We start from the raw sequence: 21,547 nt of genomic DNA, 5'->3' as shown, positions 1-21,547 counted from the left end.
CCATCTCTGCCCCCTTCATTTTCAGTTTTGGTGAAGCCGACAATTACAAATTTGGGGGTCACTCTGGGCGCTTTTTTTTTAATGGATGCACAGATAAATCAGGTAGTCAAGTCGTGTTTCTTTCATTTTCGCCGGCTGGCCAAACTAAAATCTGTCCTGAACAAAAACAATATTCAGTCAGTTGTTCATGCCTTTGTAACGTCACGTCTGGACTATGCCAACTCACTTTTATATGGTATTCCCTCCTCTTCAGTGGTACGCCTCCAATTGGTTCAGAATGCTGCCGCAAGGTTTCTTACGGGCATAGACCGACGGCAGCATATCACCCCTGTTTTGGCAAATTTACACTGGCTTCCAGTTCGGTTTCGGATGAAGTTCAAAATTCTCCTGTTGGTTTACAAATCTATTAATGAAATGGCCCCCTCCTATTTGGCACATCTTTTGAGTTCCTATGTTCCGGAGTGAACCCTGAGGTCCTCTGACCAGCGCCTTCTGCTTGTCCCTCCTGCCTGCTATATGGCCCGTGGCGAACGGGCTTTTTTAGTTTGTGCGCCTAAACTTTGGAACCAACTCCCCCTGACGGTCCGACTTGCCCCCTCCCTTCCCACTTTTAAAGTATGTTTGAAGACATATTTCTATTCCCTGGCCTTCCCGGCTGAGACTGTTTAACCCTTGTGCTTTCCTGTTTTATTTTGTTTTTATAGTTTTTATTTGTTTTATCTATTTTATATTGCTGTATCTAGTTTGGTGACGTATTGTCGTGTTAGCACTTTGGTTGGCGTTGTCGCCGTTTAAATGTGCTTTATAAATAAAGGTTGATGATGATGATGATGAAGAAGAATCAGTCATGACCCAGGAAGTGAAAGCAAACAGAGAAACTAAAGGTTCACCACGACGTGTGGTGGTTGATCTCAGGCTTGTGAGACTCTGGAAAACAAAGGGGGGTTACTCAACTGTCAAACAGCATGGTGGTGTGAGGCGAGATTTGATGCTTACTGTTGTGGGTAGCGGGAAGCTTGGTGGGGGAGCGAGGATGAATCTGAGGAGGTGGTGAGCTCCAGGAAAAGGGTGAGACCACTCGAAAGGCAACAGCCAGGGGTCCAGGAGAGGTGAGCGGTGGGAGAGCTGGCAGACGGGTAGCAGACAGATATGTGGCTCGAAAGAGGTCCAGGAAGTTATTGCTGACTGGTGGATTGTTGCTGGAGATAGGGGAACAGGTTAGAATCTCGAAATTGCTTCTTAGAAGACTCAAATGTGGCTTTAGACCATTCTTTTGCTGGTACCCAAGGTGAGTAATCATCCGGCGTCTAGGTGTCGTCTGTGTGCTCCTTAAATAGGTCATCCTTGCAGATTGGGAATCAGCTGTCCCAGCTCAGCACCGCTCACCTGAAATTGAGCTCACAGTTAGCTGATATGGTGACCTCATATGGTGACAGCTGTTTTGTAACTTGCAGGATGGGCCTCCAGCATGAGCAAGTTAACTGAAAAACCAGCTTAGAGATGCATATCAGTAAATCATTTTCTTAGTCTGCCAACTTGGAGAATTTTTGATCAACTGTGAGACTCCAGTGGGGAGACGAGCTGCAGCCCCTTAACAGGGATGTTTTATTGTGAAATTAACAACATTTAGCAGAGAAAAATGAGTTTTTCAGCACCTGTTCAGCAAGTGGTGTGGTAATGAACTCACTGGTTCTCTCATCCTGCTCGCTCCCAACTCCACGAGCATCGGAGCAGCTTGTGGACTGTACCGATTTGAGGATTAGTGGTTTTTTGGTTGCGCTCTGCTTTCATTGGACAACACTATATCACTGTTAAAGATGTTTATATGTTCAATTTTTTTGGGCGGACAGCTTTATGCCAGAGTCCCCTCTGGGATTTTCGCCTATGAGCCAAGGCCCTCATTTCCCTGTTCTACAGTAAAGAACTCATTCCCTGAGCTCCTTCCTCATCTAGATCAGGATGGGCTGCGTCCTATGCATTGTGGACGTTACATGACGCGTACATGTCCACCGGAAAGTCACGGTCAGGCCAACCGCCCTGCAGCTCAGTTGTTTCAATACCTTCAATACCAGAGACATTAGCAAGTGGCTGCACGGTGGAGCGGTTAGTAGCGCTGTTGCTTACAGCAAGGTTGTAGGTTCAAACCCCAGCTACTTCCTTTCTTAATAGAGTTAGCATGTTCTCCCCGTGCATGTGCGAGTTTTCTCCAGTTTCCTCCCACAGACCAAAAACATGAATATTGGGATTAATATGCGAGTCACTCTTGGGAAAAAACCCGTCTGCTAACAGAATAAAAACACGTCTATTCTACTCTTTTTCCTTCTAAGCTCGATGTATTTCAGTTTCATCTCACAACATCTTTTTTCTCTTCCCTGGACTCCTCAGCCCCTCCCACATTCACTGACACACCACCTCAGTACGTCGAGGCCAAGGAAGGGGGGAGCATCACGCTGACCTGCACAGCATTTGGCAACCCAAAACCCTCTGTCAGCTGGCTGCGGGATGGCAGCCTGCTGATCACCAGTGCCAAGTACAAGGTAGATAACTCCTTTTGTTGTCACCGACCTACGCCAGCAAGATGGGTTTCATCTACAAACATTCTCTGGTTTCATAAAAACCCCAGAGAGCAAATGCTAAAGGGAAGAAGCTGTGATCAGATCAGTTGAATCATTTATCATATTTATGAAATAATTAAATAACCCTGTCATTTTGCATCAGGACCACACTGAAAAGGTTTAGTTCTAAAATGAGAACACTCTTTTTATTCAGCTTTTACAAATAATAAGAAATTTAGTCATTTTTGTGTCAAATATGATCGTGTAGAAAGGAAGATCTCCAGCTTCCAGATGTTCTGCCTGGGCCCAGAAGAGCAGCTGGACAGATTTAAGATGTTAGGGTTTGAAAATATCCATGCATGCAGGCGTGTGTCATTAAACGTCTGAACTTTGAATTTTGCCTTTGAAAAAGCCGGCTGGTTCCTGTCTTTCAGGTTTCTGATGGGAGTCTGATGGTGCTATCCATAACCCGGGAAGACAGAGGAACCTACATGTGTCGAGCCTTTAGCCCACAGGGAGAGGCCGTCCACACAACACGGCTGCTAGTTCAAGGTTTGGGTCTCATTTTACATTATTTAGACACCAAAATAAATTTAGTCTTCCTGAATCAGTCCAGGAGGATGTAGATGGAGATGAACACCCTGAAGCATAAACACGTGTTACTAAAGCAAACCTGTTCCTGATATCGGGTTTTACCATAATGCATCTGGATGCTGAGCTGGATTTAGATTCTGGATTCTTGAGAGGGATATTCTTTTAGAATGCTTTCTCCTATGGATGTGCAGAATAGTACCTAGTGAACTGGACTAAATTCTTGCTTTGCAACGTTACAATAATATGTTTATTAAGTCTGGCTTGGCAGGCTAGCAGAAAAACAGAACATGAAGCAAAATGTTCCAAATCCAAAGTCTGCTTATGAAAATGAAGCAAGTTCACTGTTTGTGTTAGTCCTGCTGATGCTGTTAGGACATGAGCGATACACCCGACCTGTTATTGGGAAAGTCAAGTTTTAAACAGAAAAAAGGATATCAGTCATTTCGTCTTGCAGTAAGTCCAAAGAAACACATTAAACATAAATGTTGCAGCAACTTCAGAGTAAATATATCAGCTAAGTAGAACTGGGGGTGGTTTTATTTAATCGTTTATGTATTTTCCCAAACAAACATAAAAAATATTGTTATTTATTCATAGTTTCTGAGGGAACTGAAGTCAGTAGTCTCCTATAGCGTTTTAAACAGCATCAGTGGATCCATGTTCAGGATAACTTCGGCGATACTGAGGATGCTCACACCCACTCACCTGCTGTAGGTGCTGTCAGCAGCAGCCATTGTTGTCTTACAGCAACGCACTAACAGGAACGAGGTTTTATGTTCATTGTTTGGTGCATTTATTCAACACAGCGATAGCATTTAGAGCTGACATGTCTCTGTTCTCAGTGCTGAGCCAGAGCGCTCGTTTATTTCTCTGGAAAAAGATTAATAGGCTCAACTTTAAAGTCTTTCAGCCACACACACACACACACACACACACACACACACACACACACACACACACACACACACACACACACACACACACACACACACACACACACACACACACACACACACACACACACACACACACACACACACACACACACACACACACAAACACACACACACACGCACGCACGCATGCACACACACACACACACACACTGTAACAGAGTAAGTCACACCAATGAATGAATCCGCCTCAGAAGGAAAGCCTTAATTTGGATGTTTTTATTGCAGGAGGTTGTTTCTTTATGAAATCAGATACACTAAAATGATGAACGCATATTTTTATTTTTGAGGAAATGGTTGTCGTGTTTTTTGTAATCACAATTGTTACTCTTCCCATTTTTATGATGTATTTAATAATTTTAATGAAATATATAATATATATATTAATAATAATAATACTAATACTAATAATAATAATAATAATAATAATAATAATAATTATTATTATTATTATTATTGTTGTCCTTGTGAAGCGGCTCGGGTAAACGTGTTCGTGTGAGCCGCTGACAGGAGATCCATTTGGAGCTGTGCTGGGATTTAGGATCCTTTGTGGATCGACAGATAAACCACCTGAAACCGAGAAACCCCCCAGAACATCCTCCGCTCCATGATCATACACGCGTTGTCAAGGCAACCAGACTGAATGACAGCTCAGAAGAGGCTGTACTCTCAGACAACATTTCCTAATAAAACAAACTCCAACAAGAACGACTACGTAAATGTAAATAACTACCCGTTACTCTATGATTAATCAAATTAAAGTTCTTATTTATTCCTGACAGGAACCTCTCCTCCGTCCCGACCGCGGTTACAACTCCTGCAACTTGGGGATCCGCAGCTGAAGCAGCTGAGGACTGCACAGGAGGGCATTGTGGTCCATATATGTGCGGCGGGTGGGGCACGTTTTCTTACCAATAACCCTTTAGCGGTGTCCAGGGAGCTGAGAGGGATGATTGGTGATGTGACAGACGCAACGGTTGTTTATGGTGGGTTGTTGTTGGTGGCCTGTAGGACGAAGACCCAGCTCTACCGGGCCCGGGAGCTTGAGAAGTTCTTGGGGGTGAGTGTCATCTTGGAATCACGGTCTGGTGGGTTGGTTAAGGGGGTGGCTTATGGTGTCTCTAATGACGATGCTGAGGAGGAGGTGGTGGACATTTGGGTTTTATAAACGTGGGTCCACTCCATTGTTTAGTTTTGACGCGGTGGAACTCCCGGCTCGTGTCAAGATGGGCTATCTTAGTTTCCCAGTTAGGGCCTATGAGGAGCTTCCCTTGAGGTGCTTTAAGTGTCAGGGCTTTGGTCATGTGGCCGGAGTATGTGTGGACGGGTTGAGGTGTCGGAGGTATGGGAGCGACCATGAGGGCAAGCACTGTGATCTTCTGCTCCGCTGTTGTAATTGTGGTGGAGCTCATCAGGCGGCTTATAGAGGTTGTGCTTCGTATAGGACGGCTGTGGAGAAGTATCAGGCAGAGCGTAAGGTTTCTTATGCTCAGGTGGTGCGTTGTGTGGGGGTTTGGGGTGGGGGGGAACGTCGGGGCCTTGTGCTGAGTCTTGGTATACTGGTGGTGGGGATGAGGGGTGGTGGTAGTGAGGGATAAGAGACAGTTTCTGGCGTTTCTGGTGGAGGCATTGTGGCGGGTGAAGCATGTGGCATCGAACATGTCTGATGTGGCTCACGAGGTGGCTGTGGCTGCAGGGGCCTTTCTGGGCTTCGGTGAGGTATCCACTGAGGAAGTTTGGGGGACTGCGTGCTTGCGGGGGACTGGGTGCTCTAGGCCTACAGGGGACCGAGAGTCGCCCAAGGTGGTGGGTGATGATGAGGGAGGGGGAATGAGCATGGGGTGAGCCTCACTGTGGGGTGTGGGTGTGTTTACGAGGGTGTGTGTTGGTGGAGGGGTTGTATTGGCGGTGGTTGGGTGGTCTACAGGGTGGGGTGTCCGTGTGCTTGTTGTTTGTGGTGGGTTGTGCAGACACGGCGGTGAGAGTAGTTGTTGTGGCAGCAATACGCCTTTTAGGTGTCCAGCCTGCCTAATTCATTGAAGAAGAAGTGCATGCCAAAGCACAAACCAAGCATGAAGTCAAAGGAATTGAGTGTAGACCTCTGAGACAGGATTGGCTTGAGGCAAAAGGCTGGAGAAGGTTACAGAAAACTTTCTGCTGCTTTAAAGGTTCCTATGAGCACAGTGGCCTCCATCATCCATAAGTGGAAGAAGTTTGGAACCACCAAGACTCTTCCTAGAGCTGGCCGGCCATCTAAGGGTGAGTGAAAGGGGGAGAAGGGCCTTGGTTAGGGAGGGGACCAATAACCCGATGGTCACTTTGTCAGAGCTCCAGCGGTCCTCTGTGGAGAGAGAAGAACCTTCCAGAAGGACAACCATCTCTGCAGCAATCCACCAATCAGGCCTGTATGGTAGAGTGGCCAGACGGAAGCCTCTCCTTAGTAAAAGGCACATGTGAGCTCACCTGGAGTTAGCTAAAAGGCCCCTTAGGGACTCTCAGACCATGAGAAACAAAATCCTTTGGTCTGGTGAGAGTGAATGCCAGGCGTTATGTTTGGAGAAAATCAGGCAACGCTCATCACCAAGCCAATACCATCCCTACAGTGAAGCATGGTGGTGGCATCATCATGCTGTGGGGATGTTTTTCAGCAGAAGGAACTGGAAGACTATTCAGGATAGAGGGAAAGATGACTGCAGCAATGTACAGAGACATCCTGGATGAAAACCTGCTCCAAAGTGCTCTTGACCTCTGACTGGGGCGACGGTTCACCTTTCAGCAGGACAATGACCCTAAGCACACAGCCAAAGGAAGGAGTGGCTACAGAACAACTCGGTGAATGTCCTTGAGTGGCCCAGCCAGAGCCCAGACCTGAACCCCATTGAACATCTCTGGAGAGTTCTGAAAATGACCCTTTCCATCCAACCTGATGAAGCTCGAGAGGTACTGCAAAGAGGAAGGGGCAAAACTGCCCAAAGATAGGTGTGGCAAGCTTGTGGCATCATATTCAAAACGACTTGAAGCTGTAATTGCTGCTAATGGTGCATCAACAAAGTACTGATTAAAGGCTGTGAATACTGAAGTTCATGTGATTTTCTCAAGTTTTTTATCTTTAATAAATTTGCAACAACTTCAAATACTGTAGCTGCCGTCAAAGGCAACTCTCACATTAAAGTTCATTTTATTGGATTTAATGTTGAAACAATTAGTAGTTGAAATATTGAGAAATAATATTTCAATAGTAATTCATGTTCTGTTCATTAGATTTATATGTTTAAATGTGTATTTGTGCTAACTGTGCAATTAGATGGGAACCTTTTCTATAGTTCTGTCTGTAGTTGCTAAGGGGGCATTTTTTCTTGGCACACTCAGCAAGCAATTAAGAGACGAGCCACGAGGTTGCACATCTACAGTAAGCTAAATAAAAGAGTGCTTTTTTTGGACTACCTCACGGTGTAAGGATTAAAGTTTTATTCCCAATGAGGTAAAAGATTTCTTTTGTTTATTATCGTTGTATGTAAATACGCCAGTATTGCGTGATATTCTAGATTTGTTGAAATGTTCGTCATATAATGCTTAAGGACTTTCTAAAGAATATTCATTTAAGTTTGTATTTCTTTTTTTTTTAGTTCTGACGGCATAGTATCGGTTGTGGTTGGACATCATTACATGTTAAGGCATGTCGAAGAATCCTCCTGTCCGAAATAAATGTCAGTAAAAGCAAAGAACAAGTTGAGCTTTATTAAGACTCGAGGGGAGTAACAAATACACTTTTTCACATTATCATTATGGGGTGTTGTGTGTTGTACCAACATTCTAAATTTTGTTCATAGGAAGAAATATGGGAATATTTCTACGAACGTCTGATGAATGAGGCCCCAGGAGTCTAAATTGTGGAAAACATCTGAACATTTTCTATCTGAAGGTGCAATCAGGAGAACTACCTTCATCACCTTTAATTATCACGCTGCTTGAATAATGAAACTGTTTTGATGCTTTTCTGTAAATTTGCTTAAATTGCCTATTGGAGGATATGGACAGCTCCTTCAGTGGCAGACTTGAGACATCCCAGATGTGAAACAAATCTGGAGGTGTGGACGGACCTAAGTAGAGAGTAGTACCAAAATAAAAACGAGTGATGCTTAGAGAGTGGGGAAAGAGCATGGTGGATATCAAGATGTGGAAGTTACAGAAACCCAAAACAATAACCAACCAGCACATCCAGCTGGATGGTTAAAGTTACTACAATAAACTTTAGTGGTGTATATTTTCTAATCCCATTTTAGCAGAAATGAGTTCCCTGTCTACAAAAATGTTATGATGTTGGTTAAAATCTCCCTTCGGCCCTTTGAAGTGCGTTCCTCATGTCGGGTGAGACGAAGGGAGCTGTTGTTGTGCTCACCTGTTCCCTGTGCTCTCCACTAGGCCCTCCGTTTATCATCTCACCACCAGAGAACATAACGGTGAACATCTCGCAGGATGCCTTCTTCACGTGCCAGGCGGAGGCCTATCCTCGCAACCTGACCTACAGCTGGTTCTGGGAGGAGGACAATGTCTTCTTTAAGAAGTAATGCTATGATCACATTCACTTTGGTTTGCTGTCTTGTTTCCCAGATTCAGCAGGAAGTACGATAAATGTTAATGTTTGGAAAACAAGCCGGCTTTTATAACGAGTATGCAGATGCAACGAACACGCTGCAATTTAACAAGTTCTCCCATTTACAAAATCATGGAGGGTCTGAAGCTCATTGTAGGTGCGTTCCCACTGACGGAGACAGCATGAAAATGAAGGAACTCACACTATGATGTTTAAATGAGTGATTCGTATTGCACTGCTGCACATAAGTATTTGTCTGAGTTCATTTTAACACAGAAGCCTTTGTTTGCAATGACAGAGGCCAAATGCTTCCTGTGGTTCTTGACCAGGTCTGCACACATAGCCACAGCGATCTTGGCCCACTCCTCCACACAGATCTCCTCTAGAGCTGTCAGGTTTCAGGGCTGTTACTGAGCAATACAGAGTTTCAGCTCCATCCAGAGATTTTCTTTTGGATTTAGATCTGGAGAATGGCTAGGTCACTCCAGAACTTGGATATGCTTCTTGAGCCTCGGCTCCACTGTACGGGTTTCAGGCGAAGCAGGGCGGGTAATTGTGGACCTGCGTGTACCGATATGGGTCTGCAATTTCAGGAGGGAGGTTCAATCGCAGTTTGGGCTCTCATGTCGGCAGGCAGGGCTAAACGAACCATCATGCATGATTTCATTAATAAGCTGTGCAACTATTCTGTATTTTTTGCTAGAATAAATGGTCTGCAGAGCTAAAGACACAAAAGAAGTGCTTACCAACAGGCTCCGACTCCAGAGTGCGGTCTCTGAGTCCAGATCTGCCTCGGTTTGCTGGTCTGTGACTATAAATAGCATCCAGCATGTCGTAGCACCTCCATGTATTTCTTCCATCTCCACTCTGGTTGTTTCCGTCTTTTACTTTTCTATATTGGGCTCTAATTTCTTCCACTTGCCCCCGACACCTTTCTGACGTCCGCTCGAATCCTTCGGCTCCCATCCGCTGAGAAACTTCTTTGAAATCTTGCATTCCATAACGATCCGTCTAGCTCAGGGGTGCCCAGTCCTGGTCCTGGAGGGCCAGTATCCAGCAGGTTTTAGTTGTAACTCTGCCTCAACACACCTGATTTCAATCAACAGGTGTTTAGCAGACTTCTGCAGAGCTTGGTGAGCTGCTGCACAGGTGATTCAACCACTGAATTTTGTGTGTTGGAGCAGAGAAACCAGTCAAATGTGCCCAATCCTGGCCCTCTAGGACCAGGATTGGGCACCCCTGGTCTAGCTTGTCCTGAGTTTGGACTCTCACCATGATGGTGAGGAATGTATGGAGCTCTGAAGAGGACCAAACCCCTGCTGCTGCTTGCTGACATTTTCTCACGTTCATGTACAACCGATGAAAATACAAACAACGAGGATTTGTTTTGCTCATTGCAAATAGTGACGTTTTAATGTCCCCCAATAAGAAAATAAGGGTTCTAGATTTTAAAGACTGAAATCTCAATAATTGTTTTCATATCTGTAGTGACCTTAAGCGGAGAGTCAGTATTCTCATCGATGGTTCCCTCATCATTGCACAAGTGAAGCCAGAGGATGCCGGGAAATATACCTGTGCCCCCAGCAATAGCCTGGGCCGACCACCGTCTGCCTCTGCCTTCTTAACAGTGCAATGTGAGTGTCCTCCTTTTCTCTCTCTCTTTCTCTCTCTCTCTCTCTCTCTGTGTGTGTGTGTGTGTGTGTGTGTGTGTGTGTGTGTTTGTTTTTCCCAGGCTAACTTTGGCCTAACGGGAGCTTTGTGACCCTTGACTGCTTGTTTGTCACAAGCCAACGATTCCCAATCTGGATAAATGCAGAGGGGCATCTGATGTAAACTCCAAGCCCAATCAACCATGCAAATCCCAAACAGGGATTTCCTTCCACCAGTGCTGCTGTGGGCCTACAGAATGATGGTTGAAATTGGACTGGTGTTGGACAGAGGAGAGGAGGAAGGCGTGTTCATAGATGTTTATGTGATGGTGTGAATGGAAAGAGTCATGGAGTAGGAGTTATCCTGAAAGAGGGGTCAGTCAGGAATGTGCTGGAAGTGAAAATGTCAGATAGGCTGATGAGCCTGAAACTTAAAGTTGGAGGAATAATGATCAATGTTGTTAGTGGTTCTGCCCACCAGTAGCTACATGAGAAGTGAAGGAGATAGAGGACTTTATTAGGGTCTACGGTCCAAATGGAGAGGGTGGAAAAGAAGTGTCAGGTGTGATTTGTAAAAACGAGTTTCAGCAAGAATGAAAGGAAAAGTATAGAAGACAGTAGTGAGACCTGCCATGTTGCCTGGTTTAGAGACAGTGTCCATGAGGGCTGAAAAGCATGTTGAGGCAGCAGGTGTGAGTGTTGCAGCAGTTGGCGCCCTCTAGTGTTAGTCAGATCAGCAGAGATTTCATTACTTGCCTTGACTTTATCCAAAGCTGTGTGTGTGTGTGTGTGTGTGTGTGTGTGTGTGTGTGTGTGTGTGTGTGTGTGTGTGTGTGTGTGTGTGTGTGTGTGTGTGTGTGTGTGTGTGTGTGTGTGTGTGTGTGTGTGTGTGTGTGTGTGTGTGTGTGTGTGTGTGTGTGTGTTAACAAACGTAGACACCATCCACCAGAGGGAGGGAGACATGAGGAGTGTGGGATTACATCATCAGTTCTGAGAGTTTTCACACCAGACTGCAGGGGGCTCTCACTGTGTTCTCTAGTCTTGCTAACTCTCTCCATTTAGTTCATCTCTGATGATCGTAAGTGTTTTATTTTTATCTGAGCTATGACAGAGAATAATTTCCTCTGAGCACCTAGCAGTGCAAACCCAGTGTGTTGTGAGTGATTGGGCTGTCTCAGGGCTATATTTAGAAACATGGCTGGTATTCATGTGTGTGGTGTTGCTGGCAGCTTCCCTCTGGGTGAAGGGTGCTGGCTGGGAAAGCAGTCTGAGCTGCAGAGGACAGCTGTTGAGCAGCTGTGGGTTTACCACCTCACTTTCATAACACCTTTCTTCCTGCTGCACAACTCGTCACCCATTCTCTGCCAACAGCTCTCTCTGCCTTACGTCATTGAGACTCTGGCTCTCCCTCCTTCCACCCCCGTGCTAAGCTTCCTCTTCCTCCTGTTGCTGGTGGTTCCCTCCACCCATGTGTAATAACTAGTGCTACACAGAACCCTCTCATCCACAAAGCATCACACTGTTCTGCTGGGAATTCCCTCTTAAATGTTCGCTGTAGGGGGCTGTGTGACGGTGCGCATTGGTGGTAAGAAGGTTGCAGGTTCAAATCCCAGCTGCAACGGTTTTGTGTGGAGTTAGCATGATCTCCCCATGCAGATGTGGATTTCCTCAGACTGAGTGAATGCATGAGTTCATGAGTGAGTGAGTGGGCGAGCCAGCTCCTGCAGCAGTTTCCCTAAAAGAGATATTTAATTTCCTCTGTGGTTTTTACCAGATCCTGCCCGAGTGGTAAACATGCCACCGGTCATCTACGTGGCCATTGGTCTGCCAGGGATTATTCGCTGTCCAGTAGATGCCAACCCCCCTCTAACACTGGTTAAGTGGAAAAAAGATGGCCTCCCTCTGCGGATAGATAAGGTGATGCTGTGCTGCAGCTTTGAATACATTCATTTTACTTGTACTACCTTGTGATCCTATTTTCATGACATCTCCATCAACAGTACCCTGGATGGAGCCAAATGGACGATGGGAGCATCCGTGTGGCAGAGGTGACAGAGGACTCCCTGGGCACCTATGCCTGCATGCCTTACAATGCCCTGGGTTCCATGGGGTGGTCTTCTCCTGCTCCCTTGGTGCTAAAGGTCTTTCATAATGCTTAAACACCTGATGTGTAAAGCCCATGCTGCTGTTCACTAACTCTCAGTCCCACTTGTTCCACTGCTGCCAGGATCCTCCAAAATTCTCCGTGGTTCCTGGAGGGGAGTACAGGCAAGAGGCTGGAAGAGAACTGGTCGTCCCCTGTGAGGCAGAGGGAGACCCTTTTCCAAACATAACATGGCAGAAGGCAAGACACCCTCACATCCTGCATTTGCTAACATTTACTAGTTTGGCTTTCAAGATAAAAAAAATAACCCATCAAACCCTAGACCAGAGACAGCAAACCTAAGGGACATGACACCTTACGACAACTAGTGCTTTGATTTGTTAACGCAAATAACAAGTAGAGCAGATGTGGTTTGTAAAAAGGAACTTTTGAATTATATGGTACTAATGAAGTGTCACAGACTGGTGATGGTAAGAGGAATAAAACAAGAGAAAAGAGGTTTCAAAAACTGACGAGGAAACAAACAACTGAGCATACAGGCTGGTGACTGTCGTTTAAAATCTGTCATGTGATTGGGTTGCTTGTGTAGGGTGTGAAGAAAATTGGCTGGCTCAGCCATATTGTAAGGAGAAACTGTCTTTACTCAGTTATATTGTAGCGTTGTGGTTTTATGCTCTTTTATGAAAGAGGAACCATGCTACGTATTAATTCGGAATATTAAATTTTAATAAATCAATAACCAAATTTTATATTGTTAAGAAGACTCAAAGGTTGTTTTCATCGATAAACTGACGATAATATCTGAGTGTCTGTGTTTCAGTTCAATGAGGAAACCAGTTTGACAATTAAAAGTTTTAATTCTCCAAATTAAACTAATGATTTTGAAATTGACAAACAGGAAATAACAATCAACATTGGCAACTTGTGGGACAATCTTTAACAGTTGATATGCTGTTCTTGCTCAAATAGACCTTCTGTTGATGAATGAAGATTGAGAGTAATGGGATGTGGTTATGGATGCGTGTGTGTGCAAAGTGTCGTGAGAATTGAACATGAGGTGAGATGAATGCGTGTGTGCATCTGATTTTTCTTCAGGAAGAAACAGGTGTCTGAGTGAAAAGTGATGGTTTGAATAAACTTAGGTTTAGTTGGAAAAGATGCATCAAAACGCTATCTGTCGTGTTTTGCCTCACCGAAAATCGGACCCTCTGTTGGACCCAGGACGTCACCTTAGGATGATGTTTCATCCAGGGCACCTTGGCTGGCAAAGAAGACAAAGATGTGCCGCGAACCGGTCCAGAGTTGCCCTCGGTACACGTTGATGGTAAAGCGTTTTGTCGATGCGCTTTCTTAAGTTAATTCACTCAGAAATCAAAAGACTCGGTAATGAGTCTGCGTTAGAAGTTGCGATTCAGCTATTCTGCCTGGCTTGGCAGAAACAGCGTGAGAGAGAGAGGGGGGGATTGAGCCAATGGGCTCTGTTCCCCCGTTAGCGGTTGTTCACACGTCCTCTCTCTTTCGTTGTCAAGCACGAACTGAAATCATAAAACTGAAACTTACCAAAAACCTTTCTCTTCTCAAAGCAAACGTGTGCGTCAGCAAATGTGTTTGGAGTTTACTGTGAGAATCTGTGTATGGGTGTGTGTAGTGTTTGTGAAGGTCAGTAACAAACATCCTCAACATTATCATTTAATTAAGAATGGATTAATTAAATCTCTTATAATTACCCAAAGCATAAGAACCATTCATTTGATTAAACACATTCATAATGAGCAAAATTATAATGGTTACTTTAACATTAAAATCAAGAAACAAAGTTTTAAGACTTGTTATGTTATGACTACTTGTCCATGAGAACTCCTTCTTCTGGTACTGCAGGTGGCAGATGTTATGGTTTCCTCCCAGACTCGCTGGCGTTCAGGTCTTAATCTGTGGGTGAAAGTTCTCAATGACCCAGCTTTGACCTAGCTGAGTCCAACACCACCTTTGTGACAGAAAACCCATATTTCCTCACGTTACAAGGGTTTGGGAAATTAAGTGCTTTAAGAGCTCTATATTTTACCTCTACTTATGACCAATAAGCTGTGATACTCTATCTACACTGAACAAAAATGTAAATGCAAGTCCTTTGTTTTTGCTCCCATTTTTCATGAGATGGACTTAAAGATCTAAAATTCATTCCAGGTACACAATATTACCATTTCTCTCAAACATTGTTCACAAATCAGTCTAAATGTGTGATAGAGAGCACCTGTGCTTTTCTGAGATAATCCATCCCACCTAACAGGTGTGCCAAATCAAGATGCTGATCTGACATCATGAGTAGTGCACAGGTGTACCTTAGACTGCCCACAATAAAAGGCCACCCTGGAATGTGCCGTAGACCCGTAGACTGACAGATGGCGTTCCATGTGTGTTATAAATCTCCTACTAAAGTTTAGAGCGAAACATCCACTCCCACTCAGATCTAAATGCTTCTCCGGATCCACAGGGATAATAGCATTCCACACACACACCATCATCGCACGTGTCACTCCACCTTAGTCCATCAGTACACAGTGTTAATGTTTGTCTTGTTTAAATTGTGTAAAAAGTAATTTCTAAACTATTATAAACTTGACCCTCTTTCTTTCCTCTGAGTTAATACGAAGTGTCAAGTAATCCCTGTAATAAAAAATTCTGATGTTCTGGTTAAAATATTCAAAGATCCATCAGATTGATATTTCATATTTCTATGGAATCTCACATTTTATGGTTCATAAGTAAGATGTAAACTACCCATCCTTTACACGATGATCCGGATGCCCTCCTCCCTGAGGGGGGCTAGTGCGGCTTCCACACATTTCGAAAAGGTGTGGGGAGCTAGAGCTAACCCAAAAGGCACAACCGTGTACTCGTAGGCGTTCCCTTCGAAAGCAAAGCGCAGGAACCGCCTGTGATCGGGATGGATTCCCACCTGGAAATAAGCATCTGTGAAAATGATTGTAGTAAACCAATCTCTGGGACTGACCTTATCTAGTAGCTGTTGGAGTGTTAGCATTTTGAACCTGTACATTCGCAGATACTTGTTTAACACACGCAGATCAAAAATAGGCCGAAGGCCCCCCCCCCCCTTTTTTGGGGGGGGGGGACAACAAAGTAGCGGCTGTACCAACCTTTGTTTGTGTCCTTGACAGGGTCCGCTCGAATAGCTCCTTTCAACAGAAGAGTCTGAATTCCCTCCCGTAACACGACCGCAGCGTCGGTATTTACACATGTCTGCACAACAGAGGTAAATACGGACGGTTTGACCAGGAACTGCAGTCTGTAACCCATGGCAATCGTGCGCCCGACCCATGGGGTCACTGCGGATGCTCGCCAGAGGTAAAGTTTCACCGCTCAGCAACTGCTCAGCAACCGTTCAGCGCCCTGGTGGGGGAGCTGCTGCCCTCTAGCGGAACGGGAGGCTTTCTGAACATCCTGTCTGCCACCGGAGGAAAGCTGCTGTTCTCCAGCAGAGCGGGAGAACATACAGTACAACTCTCGACCCTTGGGGCCGTTAACAAATGCTCTTTGGACTGTGAGGTTTAACCGTAGCTGAACCGGTTGATTTCAACTGTAGAAAACTGGGGTTTTGTAGCCCAACAGGGTCCAAAACCCGAACATGGTCGGTCCCGGGATCTTTTGTGCAGGTGGATGAGCGGGCCAGTCCACTTTTAGCCTCCCCGCTGCACGCCGGCAGAGCGGGAGAAAAGAAGTGTCATCTCGCAACTCGGAGGCTGAAGTAGCGTCTGGAGCTGAACACTCCACCGCTGAGAAGACCTCCTCGTTCTCCAGTAAGTCTTGACCGTCGGGGCAAATGTCCAAAATGTCTCCTTCATCCTCTGCCAGAGGAGGAAACTGAGAAGCCTCTAGGTCTGGTCCGGTTAAATTGTCCGTCATCTCCATCTGATCTGCTCAGCTAGTAGCTGGGACATCAATCACTAGGCTGTCTACGTCAGAGCCGGGTGAAGCCGGGCCGAACGGGAAAGCATGGGGTCCTGCTGCAAAACTGCAGCGTCTCCCAGGAGACGTTGTAGGACCTTCACGTGCCATTCGAGCGTGGGACGGCGGAGTTGGTGACAGAACTCTGGGTCCACAAGCGCTCTCCTGGCATGGAGAATTCCCAGAAAAACCGGGCACACTTAGTGTAGGTCCTTCTCGTGAAAAAAGAATCCATAGCCATGAGGACAGGGGCGCGAAGCGGCTTTCCGTGAAGCGACATCCAACACGGTGCTCATTGCGAGACACACAGCGGAGCGAAAGCAGAGAAGCTGAAGAGCCACAGAAGATAGCACTCGGTGGGCAGGAATGCTAGCCAGAAAGCAGTAGCGTCCAGTCAGCGAGCAGTTAAGCTATCTTTCAATAGCGCAGCTAGTTTTCAGGTGTGTACTCCGCGAGGTGAACTGCGTAAGAACTGAGGAATGACAGTGACGCGGTCGCTTATAAGTGGAGGGCGGAAGCCTCCATGCAGCGTCACTTTCATTTGCCTTACACGCGTGATTAAATGTGTCTTCAGCCAGGCCACATGAGGGTGTGATGTCCCATACTTCCTTCGTTGTACCGAGTGAATCGACTGAAAGGGAACTACCATCTTACTGTATTTAGAACCACAGAACCACTTCTTATTGTAACTAAATGTTACATCATTTAATGTTACTCTTAAATCTGGAATATCTCACGGATCCCTGAGCACCATAGTGCAGCCATTTTGGAGGTTATCATTGGGTTTTGCCATCTTCCTCTTTGCCTCCATCTGACCACTCTTTTTTATTGTCCGCTGCTTCATAGCTTCTGTTCAGTACGTGCTCCTAGGTGAATAATAAAAGACAATAAAAACAGTTGTTTAAAGTTAAACTCTGGCAATTTATTTCTCAGCCACAGAAAATGATAACAGTTTACAGGTCACTCTTCTGTAAGTGGATTAAATGCCTAAAATTCTGAATAATTATTGAGCATCAGACCCACGTAACCACAGAGGTAGCTCCGGGGAAAGGCCTCAGTCTGAGCCTCGGTCTTGCCTGAAAACTGTTCCGCCATTTTTAGTCTCTCAACTTAGACCATTAGTTGTAGCGTTTGTGCACTAATAGAGCGTCCAAGGAGTCTCCACTTCATTTTTTTCAGTAAGTAAAATTATATTTATGTATTTTAGGTCACTGCCGCTCTTGCACTAGCTGAGCTTGGATTTTAACATGTACTATTTAACCATGAAATTGAAATGTAACAGGGTAAAACCCAGTGCATTTAACACAACGCTGCATTTTTGAAAATGGGTTGAAATGTGACGTGTTGGTGGAGCTGTGTTCCGACTATCGGTATGGACTCATAGCGGCAGCTCAATGCATCTCTGATCGCAGCGGCGCCTGTCTGCTGCGCGGCTGCCGGCTTGTGGAGCTCTCGGATGGAAACAGATGTTTTCCACCCGGTTCTCCCCAGCGGCAGCTCAACGCATCTCTGATCGGAGTGGCGCTTGTCTGCTGCGCGGCTGCCGGCTTATGGAGCTCTCGGATGGAAACCAATGTTTTCCAGCCGGTTCTCCCCAGCGGCAGCTCAACGCACCTCTGATCGGAGCGGTGCCTGTCTGCTGCGCAGCTGCCGGCTTTTGGAGCTCTCGGGAGACCTCTGTGTTCTACCCGACTTTACCCAGCGGTCAGCTCGGCGCATCTGACTTAGAAGCTCCGGTGTTGTGCACAGTTAACTCCGGTTGTAGCTTGGATAGTTCCCTTTGTTAGCTTCAGTTCGACAGGTGTCGTCATTTTATTCTAGCCTTACAGCCCCACCCTCAGCTCCACCTCTTTTCCCTTTTATGGAATTGTCTGGGCTTGATGGAACCTGAGACACGGTCAAAACGGCGGTGGTGGTCACCTCCAATTTCGGCTTAAAAACTTATTATTGGAGCCAATGGAAACACATTGTCCAGTATATATGTCAATGCTAAAAACACAATTTTCTAATCCGCTTTGTCTTACACCCTGGATTGCACACATGTTGTACTGCAATTTAAATGAAAATTATTGATGGGTGTTTCGGCCACACCAGTCAAGTACTTTGAGATTTACTAGCTTGTAAAAGTTCGTAATTAGCATGACTACAAACTAGAAATCGGCACGTCGCAAATCATCTCCTCTCCCCAAAGAAGCTGCTACTTACCAAATGACCAGATTTATGGTGACTCTTTCCTATTGTGGGAAGATTGCTGAACTTACAGCCAGTTTTCCTCAGTTTTCTCCATGTCTGGTTCGATGACATCACTTTCGTGAAACTCATTTGTATTCCTGGACTTATTTTCACACAACACCTAAAATATCGTTCCCCCCCATTCAAAAATAAGCACTTTCTTGGTATCAAAATGTGTCTTTAAAATTCATGTGAAGTCTATGGCACAAAACAAACGAAATTAGAAAATTGCGTTTTTAGCCCCGTTGACTTGCATTCATTTTTTCGTTCTTCTGGGGACCCATGATGCAGAAGTGACTTAGGCTCCCTATTACAATCATTAAGGGAATGTGCAAATGTGGTCTCTTCCCATTGGTCCGCTGGTGTCCGTCTTTCTATAGGATGAAAATCACCTCATTTCCAGGCAGTCTGCAAAATGTCATGTCAACACAAAAACCACACTTCCTTCTATTTATTGCTCTTTTCTAACTGAGACACTCAGCCCTAATCGGGGTCATAAGTCTCCCAGTCCCTTTTGGGATCTGGTGCCCTATCTCGTTGTGCACTTTGACCTGGGCCACCATTAACTCATGCAATGCTCTAGTGGTCCTTGCTGCTGAGTGCAATAATGTAACTTCTCATGCAGCCTTTGACCATATTAGCAGCTTTAATAAAAATGTGTCAAAGGCATTGTAAGGTTATGAAGTTCATTGTTTTCATCTCCACACAGCTGCCTCCTGACGATCCCATCTCTCTCTCTTTTCTTGTCTCAAAGTCAATACAGAGTGTTTAATTAAACTCCCTGATGATAAAAACAGCCTATTCTTCTGTTTATAAAAAGTGATCTACTTACAGTGTATTAAAATACAACTCCAGATAGTTACATCACTTCAATTCCGTTACAGCATTTTAATATATATGTGAAGCATTAGTTGTCAAATCATGGTGAGTAAATTAATGGTGGTTTCATTCTATAGCATGCACGAATAAGCATTCTTTATTCAGTTTTATAAAATAGGAGACTTGAGAATAAGAGGCCTTTAATACTTTGATTAAATGATTGTGTCACAGAGTCAGTATTCTTTGTTGCATTGTATAATTAAGAAAGCAGCAAAACTCATGGATCTTAAGTGATTATAAAATACTCAAAAATGATTACAAGATAAAAAAAAATGGATTTCCTTATGTGATTATCTGAGCCTTAAGCTGAGTGCTAGCAGGGGATATAACCTAACACTTCTCAGCTCAATGCTGCAACAACACTGCACCACTCAAAAAATCGGTTAGGTTGATTACAGGCTTGTCTTGAAGACATAAAAAATTGGATGACTCTAAACTTTCTGCCTTTAAATCAAGACTAGACAGAAGTTCTCATCGTTGGACCAAAACTTCAGGAAAGGAAACTGCTTAGTCAATCACCTGACCTGAACAGCATTAAATTAGTCTCAGAGAACAAAGTAAGGAACCTTAGTGTTATCATTGACCAGGGCATGTCATTCAAATCCCATGTTAAACAGGGTTGTAGGATTTCCTTCTTCTACCTCTGGAATATTGCTATGATTAGAAGCATACTTTCCAGGAGTGATGCTGAAAAACTAGTTCATGCATTTATTACATCAAGACTGGATTACTGTAATTCATTACTATCAGGAAGTCCACAGAATGTAGTTAAAAGTCTTCAGCTTGTCCCAAATGCTGCAGCTGAAAAGAGCGATCATATCTCATATTTACAAAGAAAGCACAATGTAACCATAGAAACACTACTTGGTATATATGTTGTGTGTGTGTTTGGGTTGGTGGGTGTTGGTGTGTGCCTGCTCTGTGTTCTTGATCCCTAGTGAGGATGGCTGCTTATACTGAGCCAGGATCCTCTGGAGGTTTCTTCATGTTACATGGGAGTTTTCCTCTCCACTGTTGCTGCATGCTTGCTTAGTATGAGGATTGCTGTAAAGACTCTGACACTAGTCAGTGACTCAGTGCAATTTGCTGGGTTCCTTATATAGGAAACTTTTTGGTGAATGGCTTGATGAACTGAACTGTATTGGAATGTTTACTATGTGAAGTGCCTTGAGACGACTCTTGTCATAATTTGGCGCTTTATAAATAAAGTTGAATTGAATTGAAAGGCATAAAACTTTTTTGTGCCTCTACATGATGCACAAGCATCTTGATTTTATTCTTGTTTGCCATGGTTACTTGTGACATGCCACAAACAAACCAGTGTGTATTTACATGCTGAATATTCATAAAGTTCTTTGCATCAACCATTTATGGCTGAAAGTGGGTGTGTAGGAGGCAGGATGTGATCCAGAAACACCTGAGCACATTTCTAGGAAGTGTGTGATTTATAAAGCAGGAGTTTTATGCAGCTGTGTGCACACAATGCCTTATAGATCATAATTGTAATTAGCTTTGGTACAATTTTTTTTGTTGAATTTAAGCAGACTTTTAGCAGGATTTAATATAAAGTTTTATTAATGAGGTTCCTGCTGTTATATACATCTCCTGTTGGGTGGTATCCATGTGTATGTGTTGTTGTAGATCAAGATCTAGGTATTCCTCCAGTGTGCAGTCCACAAATCCCCAAAGAAGATTAATGTTAGCTAATCAAATATTTGTCCTCAGTGCAACATCTCATGAGATTTGCAGTGCCACACCACCTCATCTCAGGCTTATCATGTAAAGTTCAGAGTTTTGTATTGCACTTGTACATCTGTGTCTCTCTTTCTTTTGGACTCAAACTTTTCTTTCCCTGGGTCTACTGCAGGTAGGAAAGCCCAGTAAAAGTAAGCACAATGTCCTGCCCAGAGGGAGCTTACAGCTGAAGTCACTTACAAAGGAGGACCACGGGGAGTGGGAGTGTGTCGCCACCAACGTTGCCACAAGCATCACTGCCAGCACTCATGTCCAAGTCATAGGTACCT

General features: G+C 44.6%; 1 protein-coding gene across 4 annotated transcripts in view; it reads left to right on the top strand.

Moving 5' to 3' along the window:
* LOC107386332 (protein turtle homolog B) overlaps window positions 1–21,547 on the top strand; it is a 132,410-nt gene that overhangs the window by 31,571 nt on the left and 79,292 nt on the right. For 3 of the 4 annotated variants that reach the window (XM_015960643.3, XM_015960642.3, XM_015960644.3), the window contains exons 4-11: window positions 2,386–2,537; window positions 2,990–3,107; window positions 8,525–8,666; window positions 10,185–10,330; window positions 12,120–12,262; window positions 12,346–12,486; window positions 12,573–12,689; window positions 21,391–21,541. In XM_015960643.3, coding sequence (XP_015816129.1) covers window positions 2,386–2,537; window positions 2,990–3,107; window positions 8,525–8,666; window positions 10,185–10,330; window positions 12,120–12,262; window positions 12,346–12,486; window positions 12,573–12,689; window positions 21,391–21,541 — 1,110 coding nt within the window. The remainder of the gene's footprint in view (window positions 1–2,385; window positions 2,538–2,989; window positions 3,108–8,524; window positions 8,667–10,184; window positions 10,331–12,119; window positions 12,263–12,345; window positions 12,487–12,572; window positions 12,690–21,390; window positions 21,542–21,547) is intronic. The other variant, XM_054730484.2, reaches the window with a different exon arrangement.

The sequence above is a fragment of the Nothobranchius furzeri genome, chromosome 10 (genome assembly GCF_043380555.1).
Source record: "Nothobranchius furzeri strain GRZ-AD chromosome 10, NfurGRZ-RIMD1, whole genome shotgun sequence".
Taxonomy (NCBI): domain Eukaryota; kingdom Metazoa; phylum Chordata; class Actinopteri; order Cyprinodontiformes; family Nothobranchiidae; genus Nothobranchius; species Nothobranchius furzeri.
This window is presented reverse-complemented; position numbering and strand designations above follow the sequence as displayed.